The sequence below is a fragment of the Anser brachyrhynchus genome (assembly GCF_964034855.1).
Source record: "Anser brachyrhynchus genome assembly, chromosome: 3".
Classification (NCBI taxonomy): Eukaryota; Metazoa; Chordata; class Aves; order Anseriformes; family Anatidae; genus Anser; species Anser brachyrhynchus.
The window spans coordinates 55,576,240-55,601,601 of NC_137696.1; the positions used below are offsets into that span (position 1 = coordinate 55,576,240).

Consider the following 25,362-nt stretch of genomic DNA (forward strand, 5'->3'; position numbering starts at 1 on the left):
GGAAGAACAGCATTCGTACATGGAAAAAAAGCCCTTGGATTATTTTGGAATACTCGGGGAAAGTCATTGTTTTACTGATTTATTTGCTTTTTCCTGATTAAAATACGGTAAATTACTTGTTTTCAAATTGTAGGATTAGAAACACGTAAAAATGCTTAAAGCAATATGCATAAATACATTATTGAAAGAATGATAGAATAATAATTAAGCATAATTTTATTTATTTTATTTATTTTTGTGTTAACATACATTACATTACAAACATATTTGTATGTTATTTTATATATTTCTTTTCATATTTAATAGATTCCTTCATGGTCAACCTACCCCATTTTGTCAAGAATGGTTTATTTAATGTTCTAAGTTTCCATGAGAATTGGCTAATTTAGTTTCCTGTGAGAATTTAATTAACAGGTAGAAAAGAATATATAGCAAGAGTTAACATTTTGTTAAAGTAATATAGCTGCCTAAATAAGGTGAAGGACTTAGATAAACAACTGGGACTGAAATTGTTTTTAATGTCTTGCTTTTATTCTAATAAAATTTTTTTGAAGGTCTCAAGGGAAAGATAATTGTGACAAGTTACTGCTAAAGATCTTGATGTTTCATTATATCAGTCCTTAAGAAAAGAGTTAGGTAACACATGCTTACATTTTTCTCTGTTCTTTATTGCTGCCATAACACAATTACTCACATCTAATTGTCATGTTTGCAGCATTGTTTTGATCTCATTCTCCTAGTTTGCTTGACAAAGAAAGAATTGTTTGTATGTCTGTATTTCATTCTTCTGCCTTCACTGAAGTCAGAGGCAGAGCTTCCGTCTACCACAGCAAGAGTTGGCCTTACTTAATTATCATGTGTTTTATCTGTCTGGTACATTTGTAGACTGATTTTTGAGGGGAAAAAAACACTATTCTGACACACACAAATATATATATGTGTGTGTGTGTATATATATATATATATTTTTTCCTGTCTATGGGCCATAGAAATTTATTCACTTCTGGTATTACCATCTAGTTTTCCTCAACTGGCTTGGGTTTTGTATTTTAAGATTAGTTAGTTAGTCAAGCATAGATATATGTGTGGTGCCAAGCCACTAATTATAAGGTATATATGTGTATGTACTTTCTGTGCTACTCTGTTGTCAAAATAAAGGAGGTGCAAATTATTTTGACAGAATTCTGTTAAAATTCTGTTAAAAATAGTAGTTATGAAGACCAAGAGCAAATATGTGTATTAAAGTGTTTGAGTTTTCTTCTATTATTTAGCTGCTTCCCACAGTCTACCATCAAAAAAGGATTTCATTCACTGACCCATCTCCCTTCTGTCACTGAACATGCTGAAAATGTAAATGACAGTAATGTGGATATGAATCAAAGTGAGAGACACTCAAATGCAGAAGATTATTCTCAGGTAATAATTTTTTTTTGACCTAATTTTATATTGCAAAGGATAGTCAAAGATGAAATAGAAAATACTTGATTCTTAAATATAGGTTTTATAGCATATATTTTTTTTTAGCTTAGTAAGCTATCTGCCCCTTCCCCCAATATTTAAGCGAATTCACTGTTCATTCCACTTTATAGCTACATTGATGTATGGGAAACCTTTACTAACATTTTTCATTTTAAACTTACATTTATGCTTTTTTTTCTGTTGTTGTTTGTTTTTTTCTTTCTTTAGATTATCAAAGTAATATTGCTAACACTATAAATTCATGCAAATGAGGATTTCTCAGGGCTTGTTCAGGTTGCCTCTAAATTCCTCCAAACAGATTCACTAGGGATAGCACACTGAGCGCAGTTTGCCAAGCTGGCCAAGGAAACGCCTCCACAAAAGGAAATGGTGATCACTAGAGATTACTAGGTAGATGTTGCCACTGTAGTTTTCCATGATAAATAAGGTTAATCTTACCCCAGATCAGTAAAATATTACTAGGATGACTTCTGGCAGATCTAACCACTGTTTGTTGTTGTTGTCATTTAAAAAAAAAAAAAAAAAAAAAAAAAGGATTGTACCTTGTTCTTTATATACAGCCAAAGTCTGCTTTTAGATATGGCTCTAAAAGAACACTACTTGTAGTATTTAAACCTTATATTTTGAATGGAGAAAGGAGACTTACAAAAAGAGACTTTCTGGAAACTACACTATTTCATGCAAAATATTTTGTACAGGAAAATTATTTGCAGCATAGAGAAATAGAAACAGAAACATTCAAGTGATTGAACAAACAGAGCTCCACAGATGTCATTTTATTAGCACAACACCTACAAAAGAATCCAAATTGTCAGTGCCATTATCTCTTCAATTTCATACTTAGTTCAGCAAACACCACTCATAAGAGCATGTGATAGCTTTTCTGTCTTTGACTTTCTGAAAATTGAGAGAGAAATCAGCCTAACATATATACAAATGCCTTTCTTAAAATCTTAAAATCTGGATCCAACTCAGTAAACCAACTATATCTGGGCTAAGATGGGGAAGAAGCACTCCCAACTTCTAAATGTTTACTACAGTTCTCCCCTTCACATTCATTATCTGTCCCAAGTAAAGAATAAGTGCCTCTTCTATAGTTGTTTTTTTTTTTTTAACTTTCAATATGATTACATTATAAAAAATAATTTAAGAGTCTCTATAAAATATATTTATCCATAGTGCTGCATAAAGGAAAAACAGCATCAAAGTGCTGATCCTTACAATCTTTTGATAAAGATGATCCAATTTTAAAATTTCTACAGTACCTTTCTGGGACAAATTGATAAATACACATGGGGATAATATTAGCTTCCAGTTCTAGAAAGTTTTCAGAATTTTAGTTTTTTTCTTTCGTTTTTATTCCCTATCCACCTTTGTGGATAAAACAAAATAGAAAAACAACAACAACAAAAAAAGGCCCTCATACATAATTTGCAGAGTATGCATTGCAGTTTTCTGCAACAGTAATTTTGGCAAGCTCTTTTGAGAAAAAGATTATCCTGGAACAGTGTTTCCTTGCAGCTCACTCATTCAGAATCCTACTTAAATATTGTTCATTGAGATTAATTATTTAATACGAGTTATCTCCAAATTCATTAGAAATAAATATTTTTACCTTCTCTTTGAGGAAATGTTGAACACTAACAAAGCAATAAAAGCCTAGTCCAAATACATTTTACATCAGAATTTGCAATGGCTACTAAATAATTTAATGGACATGCCTGATTGCTATACCCAGAAATCCTAAGCAGAACACTCTGACTTTTTTTCATGGCTTCCTCAGTATAAAGCTCTCTGGCAATGCTATTTACTAGAACAGAACTATTAGAATTGCCACTCTTTTCCACTAATTTAAACACAGTACACTTGTTCTTTGATGTTCATACTTTATTTTTCAGTGTCATCCCTATGTATACAAGCTCCAACTTTTGCTTCACAACTGATGTCAGTCTATTTAGTTAGCTTGTTCAGTTTTGTGCTTTTTTCGTGTTACCAATAAACTTCCCAGTTCTTTTTTCCCAAACTTTTTTGTCTCCTCATTCTGATCCTTCTTAGCACATACTTCTTTAAGGTCTATTAGGCTCAGTGAATTGGTGTTGAGTTACAGGATGGCTAGGTAGAAACAAAAAAATCAATTTTCTTTAAGAATGTTTGGAAATTAATTTCAGTCTGCACAAAATGAAAATTCACATTTCAGGAAAAATAAAGTATACATGGGATGTTACACACCTGAATTAGAAGAGGGACTTGAACACTCAGTTTGAACATTTGTGGTATAGCAAATCTTCCTGACAGGCCCATAAATATCTACTTGCTTATAAAGATTGGGGACAGTTCCAATATCAGAGATTGAAGAAAATAATACTGCATATTAGTAATTCAGTATGTTTAAGCCATTTCTGTACCTCAGTCTGTGCACATCTATCAACTTTGCAGTTGTTCTTACATTTGTACCACTGCCTTCTTTCGAAAGTCATCTCTGTTACCTTCTTCCACAACACAGCTAAAAATAGACTAACACATTTAAAGAAAACAGTAACTTAGGAACAGGCAAAAAAAATAAATATGTGTCCAAGTGACTATATTTTTAAACCGATTTAGTGATTTTGTTGGCTCTCAGGCCAACATCAAACCTAAAAATGTAACACAGGGCAAGATCTTAAGAAATATTTTCTTTTTTTTTTTTTAGTCTTAAAAATGATGTTTTTGAAGCTTTATTGATTCACCTGCAATTATATCCAAATAACTTATTTTTGGAAGAAGATTATTTCCAGAAAAAATGGTTTGAAAGGTTTTTTTATATGTCATTTCTAAAATAGAAAAAGATAGTGGTTTTATAAAAATATCAGATAGCTTTTAAAACATTTTGTTTTGTGCATTTGAGTAAAATAACAACGTATCTAATGTTAGGAGGTTAAACAATGCAAATTAATCTTTGAAATGAACAAGATAGATATAAATCTATGAATTACAATTATTTTTACAATTGTGTGTGAACAATTATAAAACCTAAAAGATGACTAATTAGATTTTTAAGTTAACTGGCAAATTTGCCCCACATTTTGCATTTAGATTTCCTATTGATACGAACAATAAGTAACTAAACTCTCCCTGAATCTCTGTACATCCTTTCATATTTCACAGCAGGATCCAAGTCTTTCTTTAAATTCCTTCTTTATCAGATACTGTGGCAGAGCAGATTTGGCCCTTCAGATAATGTGTACTCATTAAGAAAGAAAAATGACTTTTTCTCCTTCTATGCCAGTATTTTAGATGCTATAGCTGAGGCTATAGCATACGAGCATGAGAACTTCCTTAACAATCCCAGTCATCTCAGTACCACTGAGATTTAGGTAGAATACATCCCATACCATTACAGAAGCAGGCACCTTATGTCTACACTATGTCTGTACTCCAGAAAAGGAAGTTGACCCTGTGACTCCTACAGGAAACTTGGCAATTCTGGAACTATGCAGGTTGTAGACTACCGTGCAGAATAAAAGACAGCTGTATGCACAGGTACTTCTGAAGTCACAGTGTAAAGAGGATATATAGCCCATGTATAATTAGACGTTTTTAGACCCAAATGTTGAGTTGTGAATGCACTGTGACAGGTGATCACAGCTTGTCTTCTGTTTTGTACAGTTGTACGTACAGAAATTTGTACACAGGCCCTTAGATGCAAAATCCTATTGTCTCCTCTTCATTTGCTTTAGAAAAGCTAGAAATGCATCTAAAAAGGACATGTAAGATGTAATATATTTCAATTACCAGATTGTTCAACAGTTAAAAATTTCAACAATCTATGTATTTTACTCTTAATTGCTGTTTATGTTAGATCTCTTTTGAGCTTTGACTCCTGAACATTCTTTAAAAATATATGTCAGATTTAAAGTAAAGTTTAGAATCTGTACTGTGCAAAAATAGGCCTTTCAAGTTCTCTTAATAAAGAAAATACTGCAGTTACATTGTACATGCTAAATTATTTTGTACTATTTTGGAACAGAGACTCTTAAATCTGTAGTCTATTCACTCAGCTCATTCCTTTAATTAGTTCAGAGAAAATAAAGCACCTAGAATTTTGACAGTGGTGAGATTCCAGAGCTTATTCTGGGACTGTGGAGGTGCTGTAAAATGCTGCAGGAAGAATTTTATTGCAGCTAGGAATTAAAGTTGAAAGCCCTGTCTTTCCTCTAAGGATGCATTCACAGGTTCCTGCATATTGTGTGGGCAAGGTAAGTCTGTAATGGGAGAATCAAGGCACACCTGAAGCTACTGCACAATGACAATGTGCAAAGTTTAGGTATAAGGTATAATTGTAACCTACCATCCAGTCTAACTTACTCAGACTCCCTGAATTTTGTCAGCCTGCCCTCGAACTACCCTTCTAGATTTTATTGAAAAAAGCATAAAAGCAACTCCAAGTCAGTCCAGCTGCCACAATCCCTTTTTGAAATGCAGAACAGGAAATCACTGCGTGTGTCCAGATGTTGGTCAGCTCAGTGCTATCGACATCAACATCAACACCTATGTCCCTTGTAAAAATGGGTATATATCAGGAGTTTGGGCAGGGGGAAGGTAACACTTTGTGTTAAAGGGAGAGGTGGAAAGAAAAGAAGCTTGCAAAGTTGTTTGCAATAGTGTTATTAGGCTTCAGTGTTTACAAAGGTAAAGCGAGTGCAGTTAACCCATTAATAGTGTAGTGGAAAATGGAGTTTCCAAAAGGCTGGCTAACTGGATTTTAACTTTAATGCACATGGATATTACATTCATGTTAGTCCAGCTCCTTGAGCTTGAAAATGGGTTGACCGGAACAAAGTTGTTTGTCAAAAAAAAAAAAAAAAGAGAGCGCGAGAAAAAGAAGAAAAAAAAAAGAAAAACAAAAACAGCAGGCAACTTTGTATTGTGCAGCTGATACAAAACTGAAGATGCTGTAACAATCAGGCATGCTGTCTCCATTGACAGTTGTGTACACTTGTGCAGCAAGAAACATTTGTTAGAAAAAGGAGCTCTCTATATACTCTCCAAGAATGGAAAATTAGAATAGAATAGAATCAGGTCTAGAATAGAACTAATTAGTTCTTAGAATAGAACTTATAGTCAAAGAAAAGTGGTAACAGAGAACATTTTTAATAGTATAGGAGTAGGCAAATAGAACATCTTTTATCTGAAACTCCAGATCACATGTACTTCCCTAGAAAAACATTCCCTCTCCCTACTTCTCCCTTTTCCTCTCCCTCTCCCTTTCCTTCTTTTTCCTTCTCCCTCTCCTCTCCTCTCCTTCAGAGATAACTTACTAGCTTGTTTATTACAGCTCAGGGAGGACTGCCCAAAAAGCTAAAAAAAAAAAAAACAAAAAACATTTGCCCAAAAAACATTTTAAACATTTTTTTTTCTTTCATATAGGATCAGCATAATGCAGAGACAGCAACTGAAAGTAAGTATGTTTGAAATTTATATTCAGACTTCTGCCAGTCTCATATCATTTGGCTTTGGTGTTAACCCTCATGTTAAGAATATGAACCATCTTATGTTTTTATGGGTGTTGGTTTTACAGAGAAAGACTTCAAAGAATGGGTATAATTGCATAGAGTGAAATCTTCAGGTTGGTATTTTAAAAAATCCCTGACTTGCAAGAATATTTTGAAAAAAATACACTTTACACACTGCAAAGTTATTCTGCAGTAAAATATACTGGATTTTGTACACAGAGCTGTTTTTCTGATCACTGTTTTATATTTCTACTGAACTGTACTTCTTTTTTTTTTTTTTCTTTTTTCCCTGAAATAAAAGAAAAGGATAAGAAAAAAGGACAACTTCCATTTTAATAAATGCTATGGTTTTAGATTAGTGTTTGAAGAGTGTGCAGATGGAAAATACTGAGTCATTTTTCAAAATAAGTAGCTTTTTTTAAGCGAACATTTTAGCAGTGTTGTCGGGAGAAGTTATGTTCCTTCTTTGTCAGTGAAGTGACCAGATAAGCTTCATGTACAACAAACCTTTTCAAAACTTTCTGATAGGGTTCTTCCTTCTACCAGAGTCCTGAAAGTGAATCCCAGAGCAGAATAACATGTGAAATGTGAATAAGCTTCATGCTTTACTTACAGTAGGATTCATACATGTGATACTAATACTTATTTTGTTTTCAGCAATTTATTCCCCGTTGAAGCCTGTCCAATTCACCTTTGCTTTTGAACCATTTCTGAATGTTGATTCTCATGGGGGAAAAAGACATAGTGTTTTAAAAATGTTCGATTTTGTTCTCTGTAAAATAATGTGATCCCTTCTTCCAATAATTGAGAAATGTGATAAATAACCTCTTAGTTATTAAAGGATGTACACAGTTTTGTAGCTTCTACAGTAATTAAACACAGTAATTTCATGCAACATGAATGTTCATGCCTTTTTAAACTTTACTCATTTTCTGGAAAATTGTGCAACCAATCAACCAGCTCTAGTAACTCCAAAATAGGATACAAAATAAGCTTATAAAGAAAGAAAACCAAACAAAAAAACACTGGGCCATACTTAAAGTATAATGAAGACTGAAAATACATTTATGATTTTTAAATATCTTGAAGCGAATGTGAGTCATTCCTGCAAAACCAATACTAATAAATATGTTTTACTAATAAATAGCTTTTAATCAGTATGTTCAGTACAGGAAAAAGACATAATTTTTATATTATACTTTTAAGAACTGTAAATGATTTCAAGTACTGTAGTGCTTGAATATCTTTTCTTTTGACTTCTATATGGTATTTTTATTAATATCTTTCCAGTAAATAGAACCAAAATCTCACTGTATCAAAATTCTATAAGTTAATGAGCTGGAAATATAATTCTCCAGCTATTGTCTCACAGCTTTGTACCTCTTTTAGTTCTATTCCAAAATCCAATAGAAAAGTAGTAGTTTGCAGTAGATGTCTCCTTAAAGCCTGACATGAATATGTTGGGATGTTGGATTATTTTTGTAGCTGTCACTATTAATTGATTCTGAAGTTAGTGCATCTCAGTAGCCAGATAGCTGTCTTTTCTGCTTATTCAAAATCTACTCAAGAATGGTAGAAATTGGTGCTAGAGTAATAACATGATAAAGTTTTTAACAGTTATCATTCAAAATTTGTAAAAATCAGACTGTTGGCTGTTAAAGTGGATAAAATCCTAAAAAGTGAGGTATCTTCATCAACGCTCAACAACATATCCTGAATGAGCGAGACACTCCTTAAATGTTTCAAAAGTAAGAAACTGAAACTGAAAGAACAAGAAAATGCAGGGTTATCTCAAAAAAAAATATCTTTTTAATTCCATTGGGGAAGAAATTCCTTCAGTCTTTATAACAATCTTTGCATGCTGCATTCTGAAAAACTCTTCTTGTAGCCAAAATAGCCAGAAGAGAGAAAGCTGATGGCTTAGGTAAGCTGGAGATGACTCCCATTCTTGCTCTTCTTTTGTATAAATCAATCAACTTTGCATCTATCAACTACTGGAAGAACTTTTTGCTTTGTTGTGAATTTGTATCAGCAAATATCATGAGAAGAGGTGAGAAATCTGTATGATACCTATACTGCTATGTTGTGTATGTCCACAAAATATCACATGATAGTCTTGTGTTTTGTTTTATAACAAATTTTCACATTGTGCTACAGGGAGCTGTGGACAGCTTCCTCCATGAGGTTCATGCTGTCATAGCATAACAGAGGAAAATGTGGAGGTGGACATGTTTACATCCTCTGACCTATAATACTAATAATTCACATTACTACTGTAACAAAATCCTCTGTGCTGAGGTTAGGGTTTTTCTCACAGTCTCCAGGTGATCTCAACTTGTGTGTTGTCATTTCTCTATGTAAAATCCATTTATTACATCTTTATGTAGTTAACAATCATTACTGGATTCAAAGACTGGAGCTCTATGCTCATATTAGGTGGTATGATTGCTTATCTTTAAATAATACACTTCCTTTTAAAGTCTTAATTATTAACAAACCCCATTTCAAAAATTCATTTTAAAATAAAAAAATATTGGGAAAGAAGGCTTACTAATAAATCTTGGTTTAATGCTTTGCACTGTGTCATGCACTGTAGGTTGTGAGGGTTACTTCCTATTATTCCAAAATGATTCACTGAGACTTTCAATTCCACATAATGTCTGAGAACATGAATCATGAACCAAGACTGAGAGAAACAGAGAAATCTTATTTAAAATATTTTATTTATCAGTATAGGATTTTTAATGCACATTTTATCATTCCTAAAAATTTCTCAAAGTGTACGAAGTATGTGAATGAGGATTCAATAAGTTTATGTCTTCAGAGCTTGGTTACAGGTCATCAGACAGCTGAATACATGGACAGTCTGATGTCAGGAAAGTTCCTTCTCTTCACTTACAGCAGATTTGACAAGCATTCCTATTGAGGGCAGTGCTATTTTACAAGCAAATTTAAACATATAAATGAATCCTTTTCTTGCTCTTCACTACCATTTTTTTTTTAGGAAACTTTGTCCTCTTATATTTGTTATAAAATAAAACAAAATAGGTTCAATATTCACAAAAAACTTCTTAGCCTCATCAAGTCCATTGAAAACTTGTACTGTCGAGGTTCACCAAATCCAATGCAATTTTTCTTTTTGTAAAAATGTGGTGCATCATTGTCTTTCTCTAGAATGTCCTGAGTAGAAAATCATAGCTTTACAAATCTCCCAGGAAAACAACAATGTCCTAAAACATATAATTACACTTAATTGTGCTCTGTAATAAAATTAATGTTCACAAATTTACACTTGCTCTGTCTGCTCTGTTTTTACCATAAAGCAGCTATATACAAGATTAAGTGCTTTCCTATGATTCCTAATTGCTGTTGGTGCAGATGTTGGTAAATGTTGGTCAATCTGATGTAACTCATTCATGGTATCACATTATTCTCATGATTATATGTTATCTCACAGAAATCTTGCTGTTCCAGTATGTTTACCCAGAAACCTGATGACACTAAAATACAGTCTAGAAATGACAAGATCAGAAGGTGAAATTTCAAATAAGCATGCTGGAATTATTCAGTGTGATGTTATTGTTATACATATGGGATATATTGAAGTAGTACACTTCAGATGTAGAATATTTTCTAGATATTTTCTCTGATTGTGTGGAGAATCTTTAAATTTTCCATAAAAGTGGCTAGAATTTGATGTTCTATTGAAGTTGATAGCTGGAGTTACTTTCAGCTTTGCAGTATTATATAATGCTTTTTTCATAATGAAAATGTAATTTGGTTTAAGGCAGCTCAGATTTGATATTTCAATTTCTTTGCACGCATGAAGGGGAATAATGCACATTGTCCCAGCAGAGTTTTTCATTAATAGTCGGGTCCTTTCAAACTTGGCCTTCTGTGATTTTGTGAGAATCTATGGCAAAGCAAAAAAAAAAAAAAAAAAAAAAAAAAAATTTTTAGTTGAAAGAATATCAGTATTTGTTTCCTCATATTATTTTCATGATCATTGTAAAAAACCCTCTACTCACATTTCTTTATGGTTGGAATGCATTTGCAATTTATGTACTTCTACATTGCTTTCTGTGTTTTGTTGTAGACCTCTGTGTATTGTTGTTACTTTCAGCATGTTTAACTAGTGTTCTCTCTCATTTTACAATCATCAGCAAAATAGCTTATTGTGCAAAATAATAGCTAAAATGGTGTAATAGATACACATGTTCTGTTCATGATGGTAGAGTAATATTTTTGGTTATTTTTTTTTCAGACCTCTGTACTATTCTATCTATACATATCTACATACATCTAGGTCACTATCGAACACATGGCCTTAATAATTTAAAATACACATGGTAATTTAGAGTATTTACAAGACAAGAAGTGCAATGACTTTTTGCCACATTTTGTGTCTGTACAATATAAAATACTTTCAGAGGATTACTTACCATATAATTTTCCCCATATAGGAATACAAGGAGCAGAGATGAACATAACTCTTCAGCTATCAGCACAGCACTGTAGGAAATTCATTCTTTTGCTGTCGTATTTATTTAACTCAAATAGTTCTTTTCATTACCCTTTGTACAACAAACTGATGAGTTTGCCCCCACACCACTTTGTGCTGCTGAATAGCATGGTTTTAGAATAGAAATTGCTCAGTACTCATAATTCAATTGTATTGCAGACTGTCCACCACTGAAAGGGGCTGACTATCCTCCTTTCCCCAATCTTATATCCTTTCCTTGCATCAGAACCAGTGATCACATGGGTCTTTGAGGACCCTTTGAAATTTCTGCTTTAAATGGGAAATTTCCATTTTTGTACATCTATTCCCATAAACCAGCTTGTCTGTCACTTTTTACAAAAAATGAAGCAGGAGAATATTTTTCAGTTTTGAAAAATTTTGAACACTTTCTTTACAGGGTAGTGTTATCTTGCCCTTTTCCATGTATTTGGCTAGCAGTCCATTTAATTCATAATTTGTGTGTTCTTCTAAAGAGCTAGTTCATGACTACAAATAGCCAGATAAAAAGTATCCAGATACTGAATGTGTCAGCAGCCAAAATGTAGTCAGTTTGATGAGGGAGCTTGATTTACATTTAAGCATCTCAGTAAAAAGCCAGAGCTTGAAAAATAATGAGCACTTATCAAAACCAATGACAGCTTTTGATGTTAACTGTCTTAGAAATGTCTTCTCGCTTTCTTAAGAACTTTACTCTTTCTAATAATTCTGGGATTGTCATGCAGTACAATTTTTTCTTACCGTAAAAATAGGGATTCGTGTAATAAACTCTGCTAATCTGTGTTTGTATGCTGCTCTTTCTTTTTTTTCCTTTTTAGATTTATTATTTGAGTTTTTATGTTGCTTTACTCTTAATTGTTCATCTGCTTTTATTTGTTGTCTTTTGTTGTTGTTGTTGCAGTGGATGTTTTAGTATTACTTCTATACTTGAGTGTTTTAACTTACTCATCAAGTTACTTTTTTTCCTCTTGGTCTTGATTGCAGCATTAATCTTTGTTGTTTGAGTTCTAGGTAGTATCAAGTTCTTGAATTTCAATGTGCTCTGCCTTTTTCTAAAGATCTTTGCCATGTTTAACTTTATAATATGCTTACATTATATCCCTGTGTATTTGATTAGTATTTGCATTTGTTCAAGGAATAAATTATATGATAATTATGGGCAATTATTTTCTGAAATTATCTTCCATATGTCAGTCTTAAAATACTAATTTATACTGAGCAGCTCTTAAGATTTGCTTCAAATTTATTTATAGTTTTATTTCATAAATTATATCTCCACTATAACACCCAGTGTTAGCAGTTTCTCATAGCTGGCAGTGTCACTTCTTGCATACAAGGTATGTAAGCAGCTTGTTTTATTTTTTTCTTATATTTCTTTATGGAGCCAGGAAGCTCTGAACAGAATATTCTTTAGAGCACATGGATAAAAAAGGATAAAATATGACATTTTGATGTCATATGACATTTTTCTAGTGGGGAAAATTCAGCCATTTTGTTGACACTGCTTTTGCTTTCCTTTAGTTGTACTGGGAGGGCTAAGGTTTCCTGTGGTCCCAGTCTGCATACATAATCAACAGAAAGGTTTATGTATTGACTTTTAAATAATGTGGAACATATCTTCTCTTTGAAGGCAGCAGAGATCTATTGACCCAATTGATTCTGAACAGGGTCTATTGATAGTATTCTAGCATTGGTGTTCAAAATGAAGAGAAACATTGAGCTGCAGGAAGATGACAATGGCATAAGACATAGTTCAGCTCTGGTGACCCTTTCTGTGATAGGCAGATTTGTAAGCCACTGTGGTTATTTCACTAGAGGCCTGAAAGCCGTATTAACTTATATCTAAGAAAAAGCCTAGGTTTCCCAGCTTTCAAGAAGTTTTTCCATACTGTAAGGGAGAGAAAAAGGTCTTTGGCACATTTCATACAATCATAGAATCATCTAGGTTGGAAAAGACCTTCAATATCATCAAGTCCAACCATCAAGCTGACCTACCAAGTCCCATCACTAAACCATGTCCCTTAGTGTCGTGTTCACACATCTCTTAAATACCTTCAGGAATGGGGACTTCACTGCTTCCATGGGCAGCCTGTTCCAATGCTTCACCACCCTCTCTGAGAAGAAACTCTTCCTAATATCCAATCTGAATCCCCCCCCCGGCACAACTTGTGGCTGTTTCCTTGTATCCTATCACTTGTCACCTAAGAGACTGACACCTTCTTCGCTGCAACCTCCTTTGAGGTAGTCATAGAGAACGATGAGGTCTGCCCTCAACCTCCACTTCTCAAGACTGAATCTCAAGTCCCTCAGTCACTCCTCAGAAATCTTATTTTCTGACATCTCCTTACATTACACTACTTATCATTCTTGAAAAACAGTTGCAAAAATAATTTAGAGCCATCTATATCCGGTAAACTCATTATTCAGCAGATCGCTATATGTTTCACTGATCATGAAATATTACAAAGCATATTTAAATATAAATTATGCATTTTTCTAATTAGCTTTCTCATTTGTAAAAACATGTTTGGATATTACCTCATGTTTTTCCTTAGGAAACATTCTGATTTAATAGCTGTTAATGTTTGAACTGTTCTATTAATCTCAGCTATTCTGAGCTCTCCTCAAAACTTCTTTTTGGAGAAGACTAAACATCTCCTACAACAATTTAGATGAATCTCACAGAGTAAAGGCAGAGAAAGGTGATATTTCAATGCAAATTAAAATGTTATTAAATGATTACAAAATGTTTCTACATGACAATTCTGTGTTAATATTTTGGTATGCATATGACAATAGTTCCGATTTTTCTACAAGAAAATAAATGTAATATTGTTCAAATTAACTTCTGTTAACAAGTAGTTAGACAGACTTGTGTGTGTAGTATCAAAGGAGCACTACCTAAGTACCAGCAGCAAAACTAGGTCTTTATGTCCTCACTGTCATATATTTTTTGTCTTCTGGGGGTGATAAAAAATTATGTCATACTGCCACACCAGATTTTCACTGAACAGAAGCTTTGGACAAATTGTTGTATATTTCTTACATGCGCACTTCAGATGGAGGTAACAAGAACCCATACAGAATTGTTTCAGTCATCTTTTCAACTTTTTAGTTTAGTGGTTTTTTTGTTGTTGTTTTTTAAACTCTTAAGATGTGTGGAAAATACCCTGATAATTTTAGGATAATTTTTCAAAATAAATATAATTTTACTTTGATGTACATATTATTAGTGTATTGAATCTGTGTGTCTTCTTATCTCTGCAGAAGAATTGCATGAAAATATTAGTTCTGATGCAAAACAAATGTCAGAAACAGCTGCTACTGATATGAACAGCCAGAGAGAGGATAAATCAAAGGAAGAAATCAAGTCAGAAATTACTTCTGTTTCCAAGGAAACCTGGATTAGCTTTGAAGACTTCTGTGTTTGTTTCCAGTAAGAAACAGAGGTTTTGTGTTGTATTCCTTAAAATGTATGGTATAATAATGATAAAATGTGAAATGTGACTATATAAAACCTGTTTCTTCTCAACAGATCTTTTATGTATAACTATCCTTCCTTTCAGGGTAGTCCCAAGGCTTCAGATTTACTGTCCCTATTGGCAGTGAATCTGTAGGTGCAGCCCCAGGCTGTCTTGGGTGTGCCCTCCAGAGTACTGCAGAGAACACAGCCATTGGCTTCATGAAGTGTATTACACACTGTATGTAATGTGGATAGAACATGGTAGGTCATGGATCACATAGCAATTCGGGTGCTCTCATCTGACACATCAGCCACTGGTTGGCCCCAGTCTGTGAACGTTACAATTCTATAGCAATAAAAATTGTTGAAATCTTCCATATTTGAAAGGGAAAAAATTCTCAATATCACATTTTTACTCACACTTAGCACTTGGCATTATGCATGTGTAGCATATAAAGCATAGACGAGACGGATCAAGATGAGTGCAACATTTATGTTGCACATCAGCCCTTAGGTAAGATTTTGTTTTCCCACTACTTCAGAACTTACTGCAGAAAAGAAACTTTGTATTCTCCCACCAATTTTAAAATTTCTTCTTTTAAAAATTGTGTAGTTTACTTAATATTTATACATATATATCAGACCTGATCTGTATATTAAAAATAAACACCCTTTTCTGATGTTCTTTAAAATCATTCCGCTATTTGTAATTGTCACGTTACTTGCATGCTGTCTTTGCTGTCATTTTTCCTTTCTGCCTTCCCCTGGTCCCCACCTTCCCTTCTGGGGTATCCCTTTAACTTCTGTCTTCTGTATTTAAGGAGCCTGGAAAAATACAGCTCCTTTGGACAACCTCACATTGCTGACGGGAGTAATTTTCTCAGAGAAAGCTCACACTTTCTTTTTTTTTTTTCTCATTTTAGTTTGTAATTGGGATTTTTTTGTGTGAAGCTTTTGTTTTCATAGAGTGTAAAATATGGACTCTTAAACTTGTTAGCCAAATGTTAAAATAGTGTTGACATTTTGTAGACTACAGCAATATTAAGAAATACCAAGCATTTGTCAGTTTCTTAAATTCCTGTCCTAAGTGCATTTGAGTTATTAATTTGAGTTATTATTTTTACAGTGAACTGGTAAAGCGTTTTTTACCAAAAGCATCTCAATTCACCTTTGAAGAATTTATCACTTGAAGAATTTAGGTGCCTAACTTTTTAATTTTTACTGGTCACTTCTGTTGGAAGCATTTCCTTATCTGACTAGTCTATATCTCCGATACCATCAAAACAAGATGAATGTTCAGAGTTTGTATCACCTTTGGGAAATCAGAAAAACTCTGGTCATTGTAGGAATTGATATGTCAGCAAAAAATCTGAGTAATCAAAAAAAAAAAAATAAATATCTGAGTAAAAAAAAAATCTGAGTAATCAAAACATTTATTTTATGTAAGACATTGGACTTCACATTCAATGTCATCCATCCTAAATTAACACTGAAGCCAAAATATTGTCCTTGGTTAAATCAAGGTCAGAATATATATTTTTTTTTTAATCAGGAATTGTGATAAAGTTTCTGAAAGTAAGCAGTCACCAGATAATTGAAAGAGGTATGAATAAACTTTACAAAAGAGTTCTACCTTACTGTGAAATACTTCATAGAAAACTTCATTACAGTAATTTTTAGGCATGGAAATTATTAAGTAATATTAGCTTATTACAATTCATAGATTACAGATTAATAGGACAAATTAGTGGCTTGACCTCCAGTGGACAGCACTTTATAAGTACAGCAAAAGTATAAATTAATATCAGCTGCTTTCTCCAGAGGTGAATTGTACTGACCCTTTATGAAGCAAAAAATACTGAATCATTTATGAGAAATAGCTGTGAGTGATTTATGGAAGATTATAATGCATTTACTAAGAAAAATTAGTATCTTATGCAATGAAAAATCATCTACCTGAAATATGTCATTTATACTAAAATTATTTTCCCCCTTTTTGTTTTGTGTTGTTTTCTTCCTAGGAACCTGTATGTATTCCATAAGCCACACACATATGCTTATAATTACCAGAAGACAGATTTTAAGGTATATGACTATATTGAGTTTGTATGTACTTTTAAAATTTTTTGTCAAAACTTTACATAATTCGATAGTACATATTTCCTAAATTTCATTGGTACACCAAATAGAACTGCTATTACTGAAAAAATAATAACACCTTAGAATTATTACAGTCAATATAATGATGTTTGCTAGAAAATACCCAGAAGTGATTCATTGTGTTTAAGACAAGGGGAAAAAATGTTGTGGATTGCCATTGCAGAATAATTCAAAACATATTGAATAAGTAAATCATAAAAGTTGGTAGTGAGAGTATATTTTAGAGTGAAACACATCTCCATCCATTCATCTTGAATGAAATCTACTTCATAGCAATTTAGAGACTTTTCTAAATTAATTTCAATAATGATTCAGCTTCAGAATCCCCTCTTCAGTTCTCATTCATCTTCACCTGTCACCTAGTACCCAAATCAGGGGTCTGTTCAGCTTAACCCTCCATTTTCTCTTTACATACTAAGTCCTATGATCAGGTTCTGATGCAGAACTAACCCTCAGTTACACTGAAATAATGATAGCTTTTTAAACCTGCCATTAGTTCTTATTATCAGAATGCTATTCAACATGTCTGAATATCCTGTTCCAGCTCTAGTTGCATGCTGTAACTGTAGTGTAATTACATAGTACTTTGTTAAGTATAAACTCCAGGTATGAATTTAATATAAAATTCTGTACTGAGAAAGTTAACTACATGGATTGTGCTTCATAATTGTAGTGCCTCTACACCTCTCTGTATTTATAATCAAATCATAACAAATTTTATCAAAAATTACACGATATAATTCCACAAGCCGTAATCAAATGCAGACTATATAACCTTCTGTGCTGTTGTGCTAAAAACGTATCTAATCACCCTTTGCTATAACATCATTCTATTTTTTACATTGATAAGCATGAGATGTTAACACTATTAGGCAAATTCTGTATCAGCATTATAAAAACACTTTTATATTATGCTACAAAGCTAACAGGAATTGTATTCCAGGATCAAACACCAAAAATGTATTGATATGTCTTCAGGAAAAAGCTGACATATTAAAAGAGTTCTGAAGCAAAGAAGCTTATTCACCTTCAGATTTTGAAGAATATCTAGGAACAGCAGAGTCATTCTACTGTTTTTGATATTTGAACAAGAATTATGTATTAAAGTTGAGAATGAAAAATGCTGCCTCCATACATAATGAGGCAGAATCAGTTATGTTTACCAATTAAAAGAGCCTTTATTTATTATAAGCTACTGTGTCTAACTAGAGTCCGGAAGTTGCAACACAAAGCAAACATTTTGTTCTTCTGTTAAATGCTGTTTGTCAAGGGGAACTACTGAAGTACTACATATAAAGAAAATCATGTAAAAGTAGATGAATTCTCATTCAAGAAACTTTTACATTTTCTTTTATCTCCTAACTGAACAATATGGTTTATACATGCAGCATGAGGCTCTGGGCTCGAATGATATCTGCTATTTGGAGGAAATAAGGACGACTAATTTCTTCTTTTTCATACTGTATCTATGGTCATAATATCAAAAATCTAATGCTTTTTATAAGTCTGAGCAGGCAATATTCAACAAAAATGAGAGAGAGTAAAAAATGAGAGATATTAAAATGTCTTTTTTCTATACAGTCTACTGACGATCGAGTCCTCTATTATTTACTTGTGGACAGTCTGAAATCCACTGAAATACTGGTTAGTTTCTCTGCATTAGTACGCTGGGACATTGGAGGTAAGGCCAATGCAGAAAAGTGTATGTTAATGTTTAATATGTTTATGCAGTTGAGTTTAGCTATGGAGTATTTTGGCATAGTTTAGCATTAAATAGTAAAGTTGATTCTTGGTAATACACTAAAAGTCCAAGGAATGTTTTCTTGTTACTTCATATTGAAAATGAATATTTTCTTGAAAGGATCCCTTTACTGTATATTATGTTTTGATGCATGCTTTTCATCAATATCTTTCTGATATGGATTTCTTTGTGTTTCTTAGTCTTTTTTTTTTTTTTTAATCTACATAATTTTCGTTCTTGAAAGCCACTTTATGCCTGAGCTGATAAAAATGCAGTAAAGTTAGTAATATGACTAGAGATGAATTTTGAATTGATTTTTAAACCAATGCACAGTAAGCTCATTTAAAGGTGTATTATTTCAAAATCCAAAAGTTTGGATGGTTTAAATAAAAATTGTTTGAATTCTATTGGAATCATAGAATAGCATACAGTAAAGCTAATGAATATTATGACGATCAGCTTAAGTTAAAAAGACATTTGAACATCAGGTATAGACATAATTTTAGTGCTTCAGGAGTACAGCAGCTAGAACCAAAAGAAATCTTAAAACCAAACCAAAACAACAACAACAAAAACAATACCAAAACCTAATCAACCTGTTAAAATAACTAAACTATAGTATGAATATAAGCTTTGTATATGTGTTCACTTTCTTTGCAAGATAACAGAATATGCATTCTAAAACTTTTAAGAAGTTTTAGAGCATCTTTAAGTGACTTGGAAGATATCAAATTTACACATTCTTTCAATGCCTTGTTTTAGCTGTGGTTTTCTGGTAAATAGTACAAATTAGCCATATTCTGTATCACCTGAGTATTTTTAATGGCTACGTCTTTTCTGTTCATTATCAAAGCCTATATACAGATCTCAATGACTGTAAGGTAGATATATATTCACATAAATGTTTACATAATTATTCACATAATTTTTACTGTTATTCCTTCCCCTTAATTGTGTTTTGTTTGTTTGTTTGGTGTTTCTGTTTGGTTTTCTCTCTTATCATAGCTACTAAACAAGAAGCTTCTAGTACTTCAAAGGCAATGCTGATGGTTGAATATTTCTCTTGGAAATGTGCAACTCCTGGGGAGCATGTGCTGAAGATGCATACATATGCAACCAAAGCTACTGTGTTAAATCTTCCTGTTGGGTATGTATGAGCCTTCATTTCTGAAAGCTTCTTTATGCTTAGGGATTGAGATGATTTTTTACTTTATATAGTAACTAAGGTTTTATTTTCTAAAACGTAAGTTTTTGAAATATCAAACTGTTTGATAGCTAAGATTTGGTAAGACTACAAAATTGCTAGGAATTTAAAAAAATTAACCAAGCCCTTATAAAGATTTTGAACTTTTTGATCTTGTTTAAGAGTACTTAGCAAGACAAATCATGTTTGTTAGTTTATACGTTTTAATACAAAAATATTATGAACTAGAATACAAATTTTACTTAACATTATTTCTAACTAGAATGATTTTGAGATATTTCTCAAAATGCCAACAAAAATAAAAAGATTAGGAATTTTAGTGGAACTATGAAAGAATAATGCAGGAGGTTCATAGCTTTTTTTGAAATAGGATTTATGAACCATGAAAGGAGAAATTCTGATGGCATCCAAGAAGCCTTGCATAGCTTATCTCACATTCTAAAGTTGTTCCAAAACTGTATTACTAGTGCTTAATGTAATAATGTGCTTAATGTAATATCTTCATATGTAACTCCATATATGTAGTGTAGAGCATTGCCTGATTATTAAAATAAATAGATAAAAGGCAAAAGCCTTTGATATTTGTTAGTTTCTGAAAATGTTTTCAGTGAAAGAAGATGACATCACTGTATCTTGCCTTAAGCAGGAGGTTGCTGACTAATTCATTGAGGCCTTTTACATTTCCAAAAATAGAAACACACCAGTTTTATCTCAAAAAGATGACACAAACTGTATTTGAAAAGTAATGATCTGAATTTTCAGCTTGCTTTTTTTTCTGTTCTCCTAAGATAATTTATCTTTCTTAAAATATAAATCAGTATCATGCTGCATACTTAGAGTACAACAAAATGTACTTTAGAGAATTGAGTATATATCAAATATGTGTCATATATTTTAAATCCCTTAAAACAACAAACAAATAAATACGCATAGAGAAAAAACCACACAACACTAGCATGTTGATATTAAAATTAGATCTTTAATATAGCTCTCTAATTGTCTGGATTTGGATTAATATCGAAAAGATACTATTCTGATTGTAGGTTAGTTCTTTGGCACGTGCATTTCCTAAGCATAGTTTCCAAATTTGCATACCCCTGTCCTCTGCGAAGCCAAAATAAATTCTTCTTCTTGCACCTGCAAACTTCAAAGCTACTAGAGATACAGGCAATTCTAAAAGTTAAGCATCCCACTTTTGAATCTCTCTCCTCTATTCAGGCTTTCAGTAAGCCTTAATTTACAGCAGGTGTGGGAAACAAATGGGTTTATTGACTGCTGCCCCCTTTTCATTCTAAATGAGAAATGACTTGCTCAGCCTGGAAGGCAGTTTCTTCCCTCTGCCTCTTGGTTGCCAGGGGACACCTCACATTTCACTCCAAACAAGATACGGTTAAAAAAAATCTTTTGGGATGTGGTTAGCAATATAACTCTCCTTTCTTATTCTCACTGCTCTATCTCTGTTTAAAACAAAGTTGCAGCTTTTACAAACCTACTGAGCTAAATGCTATTCTGACAATGATATAAGACCATGAAACTTCGCTATTTAATGGCAATAGATTTCCCAAGTATTTCAGAGGGACTGTAGGAAATTACTCACTGGAGAGAGGAGCTTGAGACCCCAGTGTTGTATAACCATAGTTGGGAATATTTTGACTTATGATTGGAACCTGTTGTAGAGTATGGTGAGCTAAACAAGAATAAGATGGGCATATGCCAATAACACATACTGAATTTCTGTTGTTTGCCACCTGAGTAGATAACAGTTGGATGGTTTGGCCCACAGTTGCTACACATAGCCACCAATCTGAAAGGTTCATCTACCAAGCGTCTGTTAAATTTTTCTGTTTTTTACCGCTGCAAACATGGAAATTATGGTCTAATTTATTTTTATGACCTGAACATTTATCTTCCTATCAAAGTTTTCTAAAGCAAATGTGTTTTTAAGTGTAGCTACCTGACTGAAGGATTTTGGGTATATCCACCTGAAATATTGAAATCATGTATTTTGATATAGAAAAGAGAGTAAAATCTAATAAATAAACAAATAAAATAGTGACTTTTCTGATTTTACCTACAGCGTATACCTGGAAGTTCTTGCAAAGCAAGAAATTAGGAATTCAGGATTTGAAGAGCTAGAAAAATCTAGGAAAGGATTTCACTTTTGCCAAATGTTTGTATGAAAAGAAAAATCTAAGATTTACTATGACTTTAAAACAAAACTTTTTTTTTTTCTTTAATGTAGGCGACACATACTGCTGTTCACAGTAAGTTCTCCCATAGGATACCATATTCATCTCTGTAGCATGGTGCCATGTGTTTTTGGAGAAGAGGATGCTGTGATTCCAAGTCTAGAAAAGGTATGCATAGCAAGAACCAGTCAAACATCATGCTAAAGCTGTTTCTGACTGCTATTTAGTTTTAAAGTGAAGTACTGTTGGATCTTCATTTAGTTATTATGTTTCAGTATGAAATGGATGAATAGATAGAAGAAATATATTTTATAACAAGTACCAAGTTGGATTTTGCAACAGTTGTCTTGTATAAATGTGGAAGTAAGCATCAGATAGTATAGTAGTTCACAGAGAACAGCAGTGTGGAATGGAATACTCAAAATACTCTTGCTGAAATACATATGTCAGAGATTGTGTATAAGTTCTCTGTTGGAGGCATGTGGTAAAATACATGTACAAATATAATTCCATATTCAAACGTACCTGTCTAGTAAAAATAAATTGTCACATCAATAACATTTGTTTTGTCCCATGAGATCACATATTACTCACTGAGTCGCAGAGTAGCTTTTATCCCTAAAATAAACAATTGATTCAAACAATTTTTCATTACTGAGATAAGAGGCCACGGGGAGTAATCACTACTGCTTTTGGTCTTTGTTGCATACATTCCAGACAGATATCACTGACATTTATATTTTCAAGATTTCTTTGGCAAGTGCTATGCCCAAATACTTGGCATGGACAGATGGGGAGGGAGTGTAGCTTCTAGATCTCAGTAGTGCAGTAAAATAAAATTAAAAGATGAGTATAACAACAAATTTATATAGCAATGTAGATCCTCCTGGGCAAGCTCTGGAAGTGTGGGATCGATGAGTGGACAGTGGGGTGGACTGGGAACTGGCTGGATGGCAGAGCTCAGAGGTTTGTGCTCAATGGTGCTGAGTCTAGTTGGAGGCCTGTGGCTAGTGGTGTCCCCCAGCGGTCAGTACTGGGTCCAGAGCTATTCAACTTATTCATCAATGATCTGGATGAAGGGACACAATGCACCCTCAGCAAATTTGCTGATTATACAAAGCTTGGCGGAATGGCCGACATACCGGAAGACTGTGTGGCCATTCAGAGGGACCTGGACAGGCTAGAGAGTTGGGTGGAGAGGAACCTCGTGAGGTTCAACAAGGGCAAGTGCAGCATGCTGCACCTGGGGAGGAATGTCCCCCGGCACCAATACAGGTTGAGGGCTGACCTGCTGGAGAGCAGCTCTGCAGAAAGGGACATGGGGGTTGTGGTGGACAACAAGTTAACCATGAGCCAGCAGTGTGCCCTTGTGGCCAAGAAGGCCAATGTGATCCTAGCCTGAATCAGGAGGAGTGTGGACATCAGGTCGAGAGAGGTGATCCTCCCCCTCTACTTAGCCCTGGTGAGGCCACACCTGGAGTATTGTGTCCAGTTCTGGGCTCCCCAGTACAAGACAGACATAGAACTTCTAGAGATGGACCAACGTAGAGCCACGAAGATGATTAAGGGATTGGAGCATCTGTCTTATGAGGAAAGACTAGGCGAGTTGGGCCTACTTAGCCTAGAGAAGAGGAGACTGAGAGGGGAACTTATCGACCTCTACAAATAGCTGAGGGGACAATGTAAAGAGGATGGGGCCAAACTTTTCTCAGTGGTGACCAGTGATAGGACAAGGGTTAATGGGTATAAATTGAACCACAGGATGTTTCATCGCCATATGAGGAAGAACTTCTTTACAGTTCGGGTGACAGAGCACTGGAACAGGCTGCCCAGAGAGTTTGTAAGGTCTCCTTCTTTGTAGATATTCAAAATCTGCCTGGATGCAATTCTGTGTAACATGCTCTAGGTGAGACCCTGCTTGAGCAGAGGGGTTGGACTAGATGATCTCTGGAGGTCCCTTCTAACCTCAAACGTTCTGTGATGCTGTGAATCAGGGTCCTAATAATTGGACATTAAAACAGCTTAGGTAAATTTACAATGTTTATTGCAGCAAAGAGGTTTAAATGTGAGAAGCTGTGGCATTAAAAAATGACTTTTGGCTAGACTATACCCTTTACTTCAGAGTATCATTAGCAGGAAAGTGTCCACATTTTTGCACAGAAATCCTGATGAAGATTAATGATGACTTAGGCAGCATGTATTTGGACTTTTATTCAGGAAGACACAAATACTCATCTATACCCTTTTATAATATAAAAGATGCTGTGCATTTCAGATGACAGCAGTTATCTTAACACCGCAGTAGAAAGTTTATATATGCATCTTATTTTTGAATAAATGTTCTAGAACTAAAGATATAGGAAAAATAAAATCCGTAATAGATATGCATTATGCTACCTGTTATAATGTTGTAATATTTTCATTTCAATAGCTAAAGTCAGTAAAATTTTGCATGTTTTGAATTTTGATTAAATTTAAATTTTGAATACATAATTGATTTTGTTTATAAAATTAACAACAATCAGTTGATTTAAGAAAAAATTAATACTTCAGCACAGGAAAAAAGTCCTTGTATACTATCACAGCCTACAAATGAAACAAAAGAAAATCTTAGAACAATCTTGCTAACAATGGTTGGTTTTCTGCTCTTTCCCCAGGAGAGCTTCAGATTTATAGAACAAGCTACAGCTATCCTGAAAGCTATTGGTAATGTGATAAATAATTTCAGCAATAAGCCTGAACTTTCTGAAGCCTTGAAGGAGCTGAAACTAGCTCACTGTCCTCCTGGTCTCCATGGTACTGGAATGGCTGAAGAACACTTCAAGGTGAACAAACAATTTTAATGAACATGTATCTAAAGGCTACAGAAGTCAGATAACGGCTTAACATTGTTGTCTACTTCAAACCAATGACTATACTTTTAAAAAGGACATCACAACAGTTTCAAATGTGGCATTCATTATTAAGTGAATGCATAAATGAAACTTGCAATGGTGTACCATAATTATCTTCTCTTAGTATGAACACATTTTAATATGTGCGCTACGTGCTCTAAATTTTAGCCTCTGGTTTTGTCAGTTTCATTAAGCACTTTTTGGGGCACGAAACATCAGCA

At 33.7% G+C, this 25,362-nt stretch overlaps 1 protein-coding gene across 2 annotated transcripts in view; it reads left to right on the forward strand.

The window, feature by feature from the left end:
• The window catches only part of ADGB (androglobin), a 120,428-nt gene that overhangs the window by 47,986 nt on the left and 47,080 nt on the right, over positions 1-25,362 (forward strand). For both annotated transcript variants that reach the window (XM_080585377.1, XM_080585378.1), the window contains 8 exons: positions 1,272-1,416; positions 6,886-6,916; positions 14,758-14,926; positions 16,975-17,038; positions 18,695-18,794; positions 19,860-20,001; positions 22,301-22,415; positions 24,905-25,072. In XM_080585377.1, coding sequence (XP_080441503.1) covers positions 1,272-1,416; positions 6,886-6,916; positions 14,758-14,926; positions 16,975-17,038; positions 18,695-18,794; positions 19,860-20,001; positions 22,301-22,415; positions 24,905-25,072 — 934 coding nt within the window. The remainder of the gene's footprint in view (positions 1-1,271; positions 1,417-6,885; positions 6,917-14,757; positions 14,927-16,974; positions 17,039-18,694; positions 18,795-19,859; positions 20,002-22,300; positions 22,416-24,904; positions 25,073-25,362) is intronic.